Source organism: Thunnus thynnus, chromosome 22, assembly GCF_963924715.1.
Source record: "Thunnus thynnus chromosome 22, fThuThy2.1, whole genome shotgun sequence".
Taxonomy (NCBI): Eukaryota; Metazoa; Chordata; class Actinopteri; order Scombriformes; family Scombridae; genus Thunnus; species Thunnus thynnus.
In genome coordinates, this window is record NC_089538.1 from 23068485 (window position 1) to 23080850 (window position 12366).

At 37.3% G+C, this 12366-nt stretch overlaps 2 protein-coding genes and 1 long non-coding RNA gene across 7 annotated transcripts in view; 1 reads left to right on the plus strand and 2 right to left on the minus strand.

Annotated features, from left to right (window-relative positions):
• LOC137175004 (low affinity immunoglobulin gamma Fc region receptor II-c-like) overlaps positions 1 to 12366 on the minus strand; it is a 91464-nt gene that overhangs the window by 63668 nt on the left and 15430 nt on the right. The window lies entirely within an intron of this gene.
• LOC137175014 (myelin-oligodendrocyte glycoprotein-like) lies at positions 775 to 4535 on the plus strand. Of its 2 annotated transcripts, XM_067580641.1 has the most exons (4): positions 783 to 966; positions 3091 to 3471; positions 3765 to 3880; positions 3985 to 4535. In XM_067580641.1, exons 1-4 carry the CDS (start codon positions 873 to 875, stop codon positions 3994 to 3996), a joined length of 603 nt encoding a protein of 200 aa, XP_067436742.1. In that variant the 5' UTR covers positions 783 to 872; the 3' UTR covers positions 3997 to 4535. The 2 variants fall into 2 exon arrangements, with proteins under 2 accessions (XP_067436743.1, XP_067436742.1); XM_067580642.1 differs by lacking the exons at positions 3765 to 3880; positions 3985 to 4535 and adding an exon at positions 3639 to 3731 and having other exon boundaries at positions 775 to 966.
• LOC137175021 (uncharacterized) lies at positions 2547 to 3095 on the minus strand. The gene is made up of 2 exons (XR_010925532.1): positions 2706 to 3095; positions 2547 to 2597 (listed from the first exon to the last, which is right to left on the minus strand). It is a non-coding gene; the product is annotated as an uncharacterized lncRNA (long non-coding RNA).

The window sequence follows — 12366 nt, forward strand, 5'->3', positions numbered from 1 at the left end:
TTTTTGTAAAAGTCCCTCACAGTTCTACTATTTTATGTTTCCTGAACACAGACAAGTGATGCGAGTGTGAAAAGACACTTGATGGAAGCGTCTTTTGAGAATCTGTTTCCGTCTGTCGGACATTCTTTGACATTCAGCTGAGTTAAACTTGACCTTTAACCTGCCACAGAGCAGCTAGTTCAGCTGACTGAGTTACCATGGTTACTGAGCTGGGACTCACATAAGCCGCAGTGATGGAACTCTCACTTATATTAGCGAAGCTTGTCGAAATAAGCTAGGCTATCCCGTTAGCCAGCATGATGGAATACTCCCCAGATGGACTAAAAGCTGTAGAGACAAATAAATAAATATCTTGTAAAGCTCACAGGAGTTATATTTTTCATGTTTTTTTATGTTTTTTGTACATTCACATATAGAAGATTTGTTGTTTGATATGAACAATCAGCTCGTTTTGATTTGTGAATATAAAATTTGGTCAAAATAATAAACAAATGTATTCAATACAACTGAGAGTCAGTGAGTCCAAACAATACATTTCTCCAAAGTAAAGTAAAGTAAAGTAAAGTAAAATAAAGTAAAGTACAGTAAAGGTAAATGTGATCAGCATTAAAACATCACAATTTACTCCACAGTAGTTTTATATGCGGGCAAAATATATATATCAGAGTTTCACTTAACTCAAAACAGGAAACTGCTGCCACTAGCTTGTATTATGAGATCCAATCACTGATCTACAACCCCCCTCATTACTCAAGATAAATTACATCATGACGCGAACATCCTTACACACAGTTTAAAAGCAGAGAAACAATAGAGTGAGTCATAGTTCAGCAGCTGTACAGACGCCTCATCTCTGTCTGTCTGTAATTTACATGTTTAAAATGGACTTTTATCAGTTCAGTAACATGTTTACATTCTGGATTTTTATGCTCTGTCTGACTTTCATCGTCTGGACTCCGGTTGAAGGTAAACGGACATGTTTCTCTTTTATTCGCTTGTTAACTCGTTTCACTTGAGCGACACTTGAATGAATGAAACAGTGAACATGTGAAAATATGTTTTACGGTTCATTTTCTGTGTCAACAGACTGTAATGTGAACTTAAACTAGTCGTCATATCTGATGTGGAATCGCTGCTTTATGTTTGTAATGGCGATACGACGTGTTAAAGTCTTTAAACCTTCACTAACGTTAATCAAACAAACAATGTAACAAACGTAATAGATCAGAGCGGTGAACTACAAAGCAAGTTCAACATATCCAGGCTTTCTTTGTGTGAGCTGGATCAACAAACCTTAAACTCGCGATCAGAGATAAGTGGACGACGGAGGATATGAACTTTCTTGGTTAACCCAGGCTTTCTGCTTCCAGCTCTGTGCGTGTTTTGGATTTTTCAGCACGAAATGGACAAATCTTGTGCCGCTTACTTCAGTCAGGAGGAACAGATCGTTATAACGGAGAGCTATGAATAATATAGATACATTATCACAGCAAAAAGAAATAAGGTGAGAGAGGAATGCTGGCAGCAGGCGCTTTTTATTGCCGATTTAAGCCGAAACTCGGAACATAACCTGTTCCGGACCAGGTTAAGTTAGCAGTATAAGTTACCATGGTGATGTAGCAGGTTAAAAGAGAGCCACCTTTGTGACATTGAAAACCCTGCAGGCTCAACATACCTCACTAACCCACTAATCTCGCTTCGCAGTACACCCCTCTGTAGTCTATCTGTGGATAAACTAACCTATAGTTTATTACGCAAAACAAACAAACAAGCAAGTCAAATAAAATATATAATAGATTGTTTTTATTTTACATAATCTGTGACATATATTTTATTCTTGTCATATTCTTCTGCGAGAAATGTGTGATTTTACTGTTTATTTGCTGACATGATTCATCAGTGACCATGATGATGACCTGACGATTCAGTTATTGACAGTAAAGTTGCAAAGGAAGGATGAGCGACAACGTCTTATCAGTTGTCTAAATCTCTAATTCAGTGTCTATCAGTCATCTGTCTGCTGGTCACATGATGAATAAATAGTTTTGTGTGGGATAATTGAAGGCTAATGTCTGGAAAATAGAGCAGCAACTAACAAATGTTTTCATTATCAGTTCATCTACTGATTCATGTGATTTGTGTCCATCTCAAGTTTCCAGACCCATGCCTGATCTTCAAAATGTCTTGTTTTCTCTGACTATAGTCCAAAACCCAAGATTTATTTTTTTTTTAATCATAGCGGAAAATTCACTGGTTCTGATTTCCAGGTTGTTGACTAATTTTCTACCTTCCGCCTGAAGGTTATTAACAATTAAATCAAGAAAATAACAACCGATCAATCGTTAGTAAGTTAGAATTAGTTTCAGCCTTAGTGCAACATGCTCTCTGTAGCATTTGTTAAGTTTCTAAATTGTAAATGTAAAATACGGTCATTGATACTGGAAGTTTGGATTTACAGAAAAGGTTTGAGATATAGTTGAGATAATATCGTTGCTACATACAACATACAGTGTAATTCCCTCGAAGCACAGGCAAACACAAGTGGCTTTCTTGCAACTGGTTTATTTGTAGCTTTCTCTCCAAATCCACCGTGAAAACTACAGACACACACACACAGTATAAGGACAAAGTTAGCGAAAATAAAAACCTTCACAGCATGTGGAAAACAGCTCACCAAATAAAATAAAGACAAAAACATGAATTACCTCGTTGGCTGCGTTCTGCAAATAAGGGAATTATCCTTGGTCCTTGGAGGGTCCTTAAACATTTCACAACCACTTGAATAGGTTGATATTTAGCATGTATCTCAGCTGGAGCACGTGTGCATCTTTACCTGCTCATTTCTCTCTTCTCACGTATATCAGAACAGCGCAACTGGCTTTCTAAATAAAAGTGGCTGTTTCACAATAAAGCTATCTTCTTAAAATAATACAAAACAACAAAGATAACTGAAATATATTCAAAATGACTCAAATGTATTCTAAAAGACAATACTGACATTACAAATTACAAACAACAGTTACATACAGAAAAATAGATTCCAGACTTCTCGCGCTTTTCAGAAGGTTAAAGTTTTCCTCCATTTTCCAGGTCAGTCTGAGGTGATTGGGTCAACTCAGCCAATCATCGCTTCTCCAGGTGATGATGTCATCCTGCCATGTCACCTGGACCCTGAGTTCAACGTGACGGGGCTGACGGTGGAGTGGTCGAAGCCCGATCTGAAGCCTGACCCCTCAGATCGGCTGAGTCGGGTTGACTACGTCCATGTTTACCGGCACAGACAGGAAGACCTCGACATGAAGATCCCAGCGTACCTCAACAGGACGAATCTGTTCACAGATGAACTGGAGCGCGGAAACATTTCACTCAAGATCATGAATGTGACGCTGGCAGATGAAGGGAGATACAGATGTTTGGTTCCCAAGTTGGAGAGCAGAGTGCAGTCGGCAATTGTTGAACTTCTTGTTGTTGGTGAGTTTCTTCAGATGTTGTTGATGGTCCAAGATTTGTCTTTTTTACATCTATTGATTTGACTTGTGTGTCAAAAAATTACATGATTGAGTACTTTTTATATACTTTTTGCCAGTAACTTTTTAGTATTGTGTTGTAAATGATAATAAATCTTGTATTTTATCCAGAATCAAAGTCTGATGAAACCTGGACAACAGAGACGCCGCTGCATCTCCAAACTACTAGTTAAAGTCTTCATATTTGTGTATCTGGTGTGTCTCCACTTATTGTAGCTCTATTTCTTTTCCCATCAGGTGGTCGTCACAGGCGAAGAGCTCTGATCTCAGCTGTGATGGTTTGCTGCATCTTACTAATCTTTGGTGGTCTAGTTGGTGGATATTTACTTAAACAAAGGCGTCAAAAACCAAATGTAAGTCAGAAATAAACAAAACATATTGTTGCTTATTGCAGTGTAAATCATTACAGACTCTTTTGGAGACTGTTGACTAATAATTCTGTTAATTTTCCTTCTAGCATCCAATATGACATCGTTTAAAGCAAATCACCTTCAGTCTAGCTGCCTTGCTCCAACGTACTTTACTGGCTGATGTTAAAGGAGATGAGAGCGTTAAACTCACCTGGATCCTTCTGGGGATTTCAACCGGACACATGTGGACTCACTGGATCAGCATTAGGGGGGTTTCTACAGCAGATACATGTTTTCTTTGTCCACAGCTCACCTAAAGCTCCTAGATGGATCCTGGCTGGAGGAATGCTGATCCCCAAAGTGAAAAAAAGTGATTTTAAAAGCACCACCTGACTTAAAACTGACTTAAACCTTCCTGAAAATGATTGATTTAGATCCACAGCCTGGATAAGAACTGTGCCAGTTAAACCATCATGACCTGCAAGATTAGATGCAGGTTCAGTTTTATTCATCAACTTTTTCAACAACTCACTTTTAAAAGTGTACTTTGGCAAATCTTGGTGTGTGGCTCTCTCTAGTGGTTAAAAACATGTATGTTGTGGACAAGAGAGGGTCAATGTTTCTTCTTGTGGTATTAAAAGGCTCTGTTTAAACTGTGTGCTGGGCTCACTGATGTGTCTTTAATAGTTTTTGAACAATAACGGAGGTCTACAGCACAGAGGAATAAGATATATCAGGCTATGAAGTGAAAAAAAGTGATTTTAAAACCACCACCTGACTTAAAACTGACTTAAACCTTACTGAAAACGATTGATTTAGATCCACAGCCTGGATAAGAACTGTGCCAGAACTCTTAATCAACATGATCAGCAGCAGGATCGCTTTGCATTGAAAAACTCTGAACATCTGTGGCAGCACTTTAAACTTTACACCTCGTCCATCATTTCCAATTTTAACCTTGTTGGTCGTTGGGAAACCAGAGGCGACCTCAAAGAGACCCACGAATAAGAAGAGAGAGGTTTGAATGCTTCATAAACCTTTTCTTTAACTTTTGGTTCTTAATGTCCTTCTCTGGAGGAGGATGATTATCAGATTTATTTTGTGTTGAACAGTCTTTTCTGGGACTTTCTTGCTTGTCAGAGAAATACGAGTTAAATATGTTTAAATATGAACTCACTCGATGGAAGAAAGTCTTATTAGCAACAAGCTTGGGAGGGAAAATCATCAAACTGCTGTAAAGTACCAAAAGACATGATTTATTTCAACTGAGAAAGGTCAATAGAAGACTTATCAACTTAAACGAATGAATTATTTGAATTATTCTTTTTCAGAATAAATCATGTTTTTTGTTATTTTACAGCCACCTGATGCTGATTTTCTTTCATCCGGTACTATTTCAACATTCTTCCACTGAAACATTTTCTGCTCTGAGATTTAACTGAAAGTTCCAAGAAATATCAACACAGGACTGTGATATGTAGTAAAAGAGGATGTGGCATTTTGAAACATTTTGTGACGTTACTGTGATCTGAGCTCCAGTTTACTTAACTATAACTGGAGGAAGAATATTTTTTTATGTATTTATGTTAAGTGATCCTGAACATTACAACCAAGAAATTTTATTTCTTTCGACTGTTATAAATCCTAATGACTGTTTTTGTGTCTGTCACAGTGTTAAAACAGTGTCTCAGAGAAGGTTATTACATTTTGACATGTGTGAGTTCAGAGCTGAATTTTCCTTATAAAGTTAATTTCAAGTTAAAACGCTCTCCGCTCCCTTAACATCGACTGTCAACATGCCTTTGAGCAGGGCAGTTATATATTCTCATATTGTTCTGTCATTTCAATTATTATTATTTCTACAATATAAGATTTTGTTAAATCATGAGCATTCAGCTACCTCCTGCACTTTAAATCAGTTAGTTAGTGTTACCTTGTGTCATGCTGGTGTGACACTGACTAAAAATCTTAAAAAGCATTAAATTGAAGCACATTTGAGGGGTCACTGAATGGTTTGATGAGTGTTTAATGATGTGAATCATATGCAATGACCTTGAGTCACCAGATCTCAAACCAATTTAACACCTATGAGAGATTTTGCACTGATGTGTTAGACAGCGCTCTCCTCCACCATCATCAAAACATCAAATGAGGAAATATCTTTTGAATGAATGGTGTTCATCCCTCCAGAAGAGTCCAGAGACTTGTAGAATCAATGCCAAAGTGTATTGAAGCTGTTTTGGCAGCACATGGTTTGGCAGTACGTTGGGTTTTCCTTTAATTTGTCACCTGTCTGTATGTGCAGCATGTTTGTGTGTGGCTTAAACTTAACATCAGTCAACAATTAGGTATTTATTCGTCAACATTGTAACACTTGTAAAACAGTGTCTCTAGTCTCTAGAATATCAGAAAATAATTTTGGGGGTAAATTGAGCCATTGGCTCAACTTGCCCCAACATCACTGACACGTTTTACCCCACAACCTCCATTTTAACAAAACTGTTTCACACAGTGGCTCAGATCCATAGTTATGTTTATGACCTTGTTTTGTAGCTGACACTGACTTAAATTAACATATAATAATGTCCAAAATATATCTTTTTTTAATTAAGATACAATACTGATAACTTTAGTAACATGATGAATTCACTTGGCATGACAAAAATCATTTTTTTTGCTCTGGTTTGCTGACCACTTGAGTATACTTGAGTATACTTTCTTAATTTGTGGTCATATGATTACATTTTGTTTATGGTTACCCAGATAAAGGGGGTGGCTCTGTTTACCCCGTTCTCCCCTACATTCATTTTGGGGATGTTATTCCATTATTGTGCACTTTATTACAAGGACATTTGTCAGATGTTACATTCTTTAAAATTTGATTTAAATAACACCATTGTTAAATGATTGCTGTGCTGTGACTTTAATCTCTGTCTGCTGTGTGATTATAATCTGACCTCATGTTGTTGAAAGCAGCTGAACAGATAACTTTTTAAACTGTTCAATCATAAAGGTAAAGTTCAAGTCACCATGATCATGTTTTGCTGCTGCAGCTTAACTCAGCAGTAGGTTAAGTAGCTTGTGGAGGCTAATGACAGCTAACTGTAGAGACAGATTGCTGAGTGACATTACTGAGGCAGAACTGTTGACTTCTCTCTACTGCGTGTGCAGTTTTAACAGAAGTTTCATAGTCTTGTTTCAATCTCCACAGCCGGATTGTCACTAACTGTCAAACTAGTTAACACAATATTATCACCATTATGTCATGACTATGTAACCATGCAAAATAACACACTAAATGTCACAAAAATATGGAGCTACAGAATCAAGACATTCAGAGAATCCTCAGAATTTGAATCTAAACTTGTGCTTCACCAAACCAGCTGCAGCAACAAGGCTTTTTGAATTTCCACTTCACTGTTAAACCATCATGACCTGCAAGATTAGATGCAGGTTCAGTTTTATTCATCAACTTTTTCAGCAACTCACTTTTAAAAGTGTTCATTGGCAAACCTTAAATCTTGGTGTGTGGCTCCCTCTAGTGGTTAAAAACATGTATGTTGTGGACAAGAGAGGATCAATGTTTCTTCTTTTGGTATTGAAAGGGTCTGTTTAAACTGTGTAGCCTCTAGTTTCCTAATTGTGAAAAACCTTTTTTGTAAATAAAAAACCCTTCGACTTCTTTGTCGATAATTCTGCCTCTTACCTTTCAGAGGGATTTCTGAGCTGCAACAACTCTCAAACCAAAGCAGATACAGTATGGAGCTCAGATGAGAAGATATATTGGATCAGAATAATGATTATAAACATGAAGTCTGACTCTTTAAGTATCCACAGTATTTTATTCTGTGTGCTGAGACTTTTCACTCTATACTTTTAGTCATTTTGCTAGTTTAAAAATACTCAAATTCATTGTAAATAAAAGCTGAAAATCCTTTTGTCTTCAACAGATTGATGAAGGTGAACTCTCTGTAGATCAGATGTTCTTTCTCTTGGAGCATCAGTGCTAAACATCCCACCAATAGACACTGAAAAACCCTAAAAAAGACAAAGGAGTTGTAACATTCGCTGATGACGTGAATCAAATGCAACCATATAAGACTGAGACTGTTACATGAGTGTTATATTATAATTGAGTGAACCAATGTTTCTTCTGATTCATATTCAGATTAATTCTTGGGATAATTTCTACATGAAATTCAGCAGTGGTTGGCAGTTTACAAGTTGGTGAGGTGCAGATTTTCTTTCTGGCACTTTTCCTCTTTCAGATGAATAATTTCTATTTCCAAATGCTCCTTTTATTGCTGAAGATTATTGATTTCATCCTCCAGATGATTCCTGCTTAGACCATCAGTCTCATCACCTGCATTGAGGGAAAACTGGTTCACGTCAGATACTTCTGTAGTGCTTGTGGAACGTAATTGCAACTGTAATATACTGTAGTTTTTAGATATACAGTTAAAATCACAAAATAAATCTGAAGATGTGTTACCCCTGCTGATAGTCCTTCTCACACCCTGGAATCTCTGTCCTGGTGTTTTAGAGGCTGGAAAAATATATTTGGTTTCAACCATAAGTTGCAGTTTGAATGGATGCATGAACCACATTGAATGTAATTCAATAGAACGCTCGGATTATATTTACTTTTTTAAATTATGCAACCTGGAAGTTGTCTTTGTATATTAAGTATATAGAATGATTGTCCATACAAATCCTAATTCAAATCCAGTAAGTATTTATTTCAACCTACTCCGCATGTCTTGCATCCTAAAGAACATTTTTGACTTGAATAGCACAAACGGCACATGACAGCATGTTATGAAGGTTTCTTTACACATTTATCCCTAAGTTATTTATTAATATAGAAAATAAGACGAATTCTATGTGTTCATATGCAACTTTCAGGGTCATAAAAAGTGGAATTTTGAATGTTCTACCTCAGATTTGTGAAATGTTCTGCTGTTTGGCAAGTGTTTGTCATGTTCTGACCATAAAGGTTGAAACAGCATTGGTTTCGAGGTGGTCTTGAACCATGCTCTGCTGATTTCCAACTTACTGACAAAAAATTTACTAACCAACCACTGACCTCATAGGAAAGTCAGCTCATATACATCACATGTGAACTACGTCACTTTAGAAATGTTGATATGATACATATTGTTGAAATGTTAATATGCTATGTATTACACGTGTTGAAACTTAGATATTCAATGTTTCTGTGGTTTGCAGAAACGTACAATGCCAAGGTTCTATTCTGGCGACCAAGCTGCACACACAAAACTACTCCCCAGAGACTGAAAACATGATCACTGTTATTAGTCTTCGGAGCCGTTTCTAAATAAACTAATGTGAGCAAACTCTTCATAATGAAGGAACATGTCAGAACATGTCGTTCTGTTGGACTCTACAGGTGAAGATGTTGTTGTGTCTCTTCTCTACAGTCACTCTGCTGCTGACAGTATAGAGGTCATCAGGACCTCTGACTGTCTCTGTGGGTTCAGCAGAGAGGAGGTTTCCCTCACCGTCCAGCCAAAACACCTCAGGCTCTGGATACCAGCCTTTAGACTCACACTGTAACACCACCACGCTGCTGTTTATGGTCATATTTATGACAGGTGAGGAGACAGAACCTGATGATGAGAGACAAGAGAAACATGTAGTGCCACAATAAGCTGAAAAAAAGATTTGTGACCCAAAGAAGGAAGAAGGCAGCTGTATGTTCCCTCATCAGAGAGTTTCACTTGGGAAATGTTCAGTGAAATGTCTCCGTGCTTCATTTCCTCAATGGACAGTGATGTTCTTCCCATGTATGATGGCTGTTTAAAATCCAGTCTTTCTTTATGTTTTTCCCACACATGGACATACGCTGGGCTCAGGTCAGTTCTTGCCCACTCCAACCGCATTTCAGATGCATCCATGAGAGGTTTATGGTAGCATGGTAAAATGATGTTATCACCAACTGTTGCCACTAGCTGAGGCGGTTTATCCTGAGACTGACCTGGGAAGAAACAGAACCGTTACTCACCCAAAATCAGTGTCCTGTCTTCTTTACAAAACAATAAATTATAGCTGCAAAAAGACATTTTCCAAACATTTTTACTGTAATTCTAGTACAACCTGTTTACATTTACCTGTACATGGGTGAAGTGTTAGGAGGATGGCAGCCAAAACACCGAAGGCAGTCTGTCCAGACAGAGAGACCAGGCAAATCCTCTGATGAGGCATCCTGCAGCTCTGAAAATTGAAACAAAGGAAGTTTTTGGTTTTCTCACTCTTCAAGTCTTAAAACAACAGTCAGGATCTCAAATGAACAGTGAAACCTGTTTTTCTTGCTGTAATCATTCCTCCTGTTCATACTGACCATTAGAAGATCCCTTCATAATGCACTAACAATGTAAGTGATGGAGGACAAAATCCACAGTCCTCCTTCTGTACAAAAATGTATTTAAAAGTTTATCTGAAGCTAATATGAAGCTTCAGCGTCCAAATGAGTCAAATCAACTAGATATCTTTCAACGTTACAGTCTTTTTTTAATGCCAAAGTCCCTCTTTTTGTTACTATACTTCCACCTGCAGCTCAACAGGGAAACACTGTCCGAGGACTTGAAAAATCATGAATCCGTCTTTTAAGGACAAACTCTGGAAACAAATGTTCTGTAGTTTAATTTGCTCCATAACCTGCGAGCTTTATGGGGAGATGGAATAGTAGTGAGCTGATAGAGTGTTCTTACTGTCTCTGTTATCTTACACAGCAAGCAGCCACCTTTCCTTTATAGACGTCAGTTTGCAGTTTCAGTCCAAACATGTAATGTGTTTCAAACCACACATTATTACATTATTACTGTAAATTTGAATTGGAAACTAGGTTACATCAACGTTTTTTGGCATGTTTGACAGGTAGTTTTTTTTTTTTTTTGAAGTGTCATTCATGAGGTGTGGCCTACTTGAGCTGTTATAAGATAACATCTATATGTTGCAAAAAAAATTGCAACATAAGGAGTTCCCCTCAGACTGCACAACTTCCTTGATTACATGGAAGCTCCTTATGTCATTGAAAAAAGAGTCAAGCGACCCAAACGATTAACATATTAGCCTTCTCTGTATCCTGAGTGGTAAAATGCAGATTTGCACAATGAACAGGTTTAATCAGTGTTCATGCGCATAACAACAGACTGCAGACAGCGTGGACGAAAAGATCATGACACAAAGTTAAAATAACTGCATCCAAACTACGATTAAAGCTGAAACTATCGAAAAGTAACCTGCAGAAGTCTAAATAAGTCAGTTTCTATCGCTGAACATTTGACTGTTTGTTAAATTCACTTTGGTGCTGTGGGGAAATGAATAGACAATAGAAGAAAAAAAGCCAGGAACCATCATATCCACAATAAGGTTGGTGGTTGGGTTTCCCACATAACCTGGTTTCTCTGAGTAACCAGTTACTTAGTGGAGAACAACCACACTGTAGCAGAACAACCTTTTATCAGTTGTTTATTTAAATCACTGATTCATTGTCAGCCTGTCAGTCATCTGTCTGCTGGTCACATGATGAATAAATGAATAGTTTTTAAAGGTGTTGCATAACTGAAGGTGTGGTTGTGTTTGTGTGTGTTTTTACAATTCTTGGAATGACTCCAACCTGATAAGATGGTGACATTAAACTGATTACTGGAAAGTAGAGCGGCAACTAACAACTGTCTTAGTTATTAATTAATCTACCAATTACTTTACATTACTTTATTATCACTGGCTAGATAATATCAGACGTATAATTAAAATTACAGTGTCGGCAACTTAAGAGAACCAACTTCCCAACATTATCAAACTCTTTGACACATTTTCTCTTTCACAAAATGTCCATTAACAAGCGTCGATGAAAGTTAAAAATTAAGTTGCAGTTGGAGATAAAGAAACTGGAGAAGGATATAAATACAGTCTGTCCGGGTCAAATATCACTATAACATCATAACCTTTTTCTTTTCTTTATTTCTCATGCAGAATACCATCTAATTGACATTTGTATATTTATTACCCTACATGAATATAGAGTTACTGAACTTTATTGACTGTTTCTAAACTACAGTATAGCTGTTTCAAACGCATTGTGAGCATTTTTGAAGCAGCAGGTTCCTTCTTTTCCCGGCGGAAGAACAGGTGAAGAGAGCGGTGAGTTCTGCTTACTATAAGCAGTTAATACTGTACACATTTAAACACAGCAGAAGGTCATGGTTGGGCCTTTATTTAATTTTCTTTTTGTCTTCACATCTTGAACAAAATGAGTGAGTGAATAAATAAATAACTTCAAAATAACGCTGGCACACTTTTATTTCTTAAATTATAAACGCTAAGCTTTTAAATAAAAGGGTCCAGTCCAATACAGGAGTGACCGCGAGTTAAATGGGGAACTAGTTAAGTATTTTTGTAAAAGTCCCTCACAGTTCTTCTATTTTATGTTTCCTGAACACAGACAAGTGATGCGAGTGTGAAAA

Excerpts from the sequence above, each read along its gene's own strand:
- LOC137175014 (XM_067580641.1), top strand. The coding sequence starts at position 873 with ATGTTTAAAATGGACTTTTATCAGTTCAGTAACATGTTTACATTCTGG. Across the intron at positions 967-3,090 it reads CGTCTGGACTCCGGTTGAAG|GTCAGTCTGAGGTGATTGGG; the intron begins GTAAACGGACAT and ends TCCATTTTCCAG. Across the intron at positions 3,472-3,764 it reads TGTTGAACTTCTTGTTGTTG|GTGGTCGTCACAGGCGAAGA; the intron begins GTGAGTTTCTTC and ends TTTTCCCATCAG.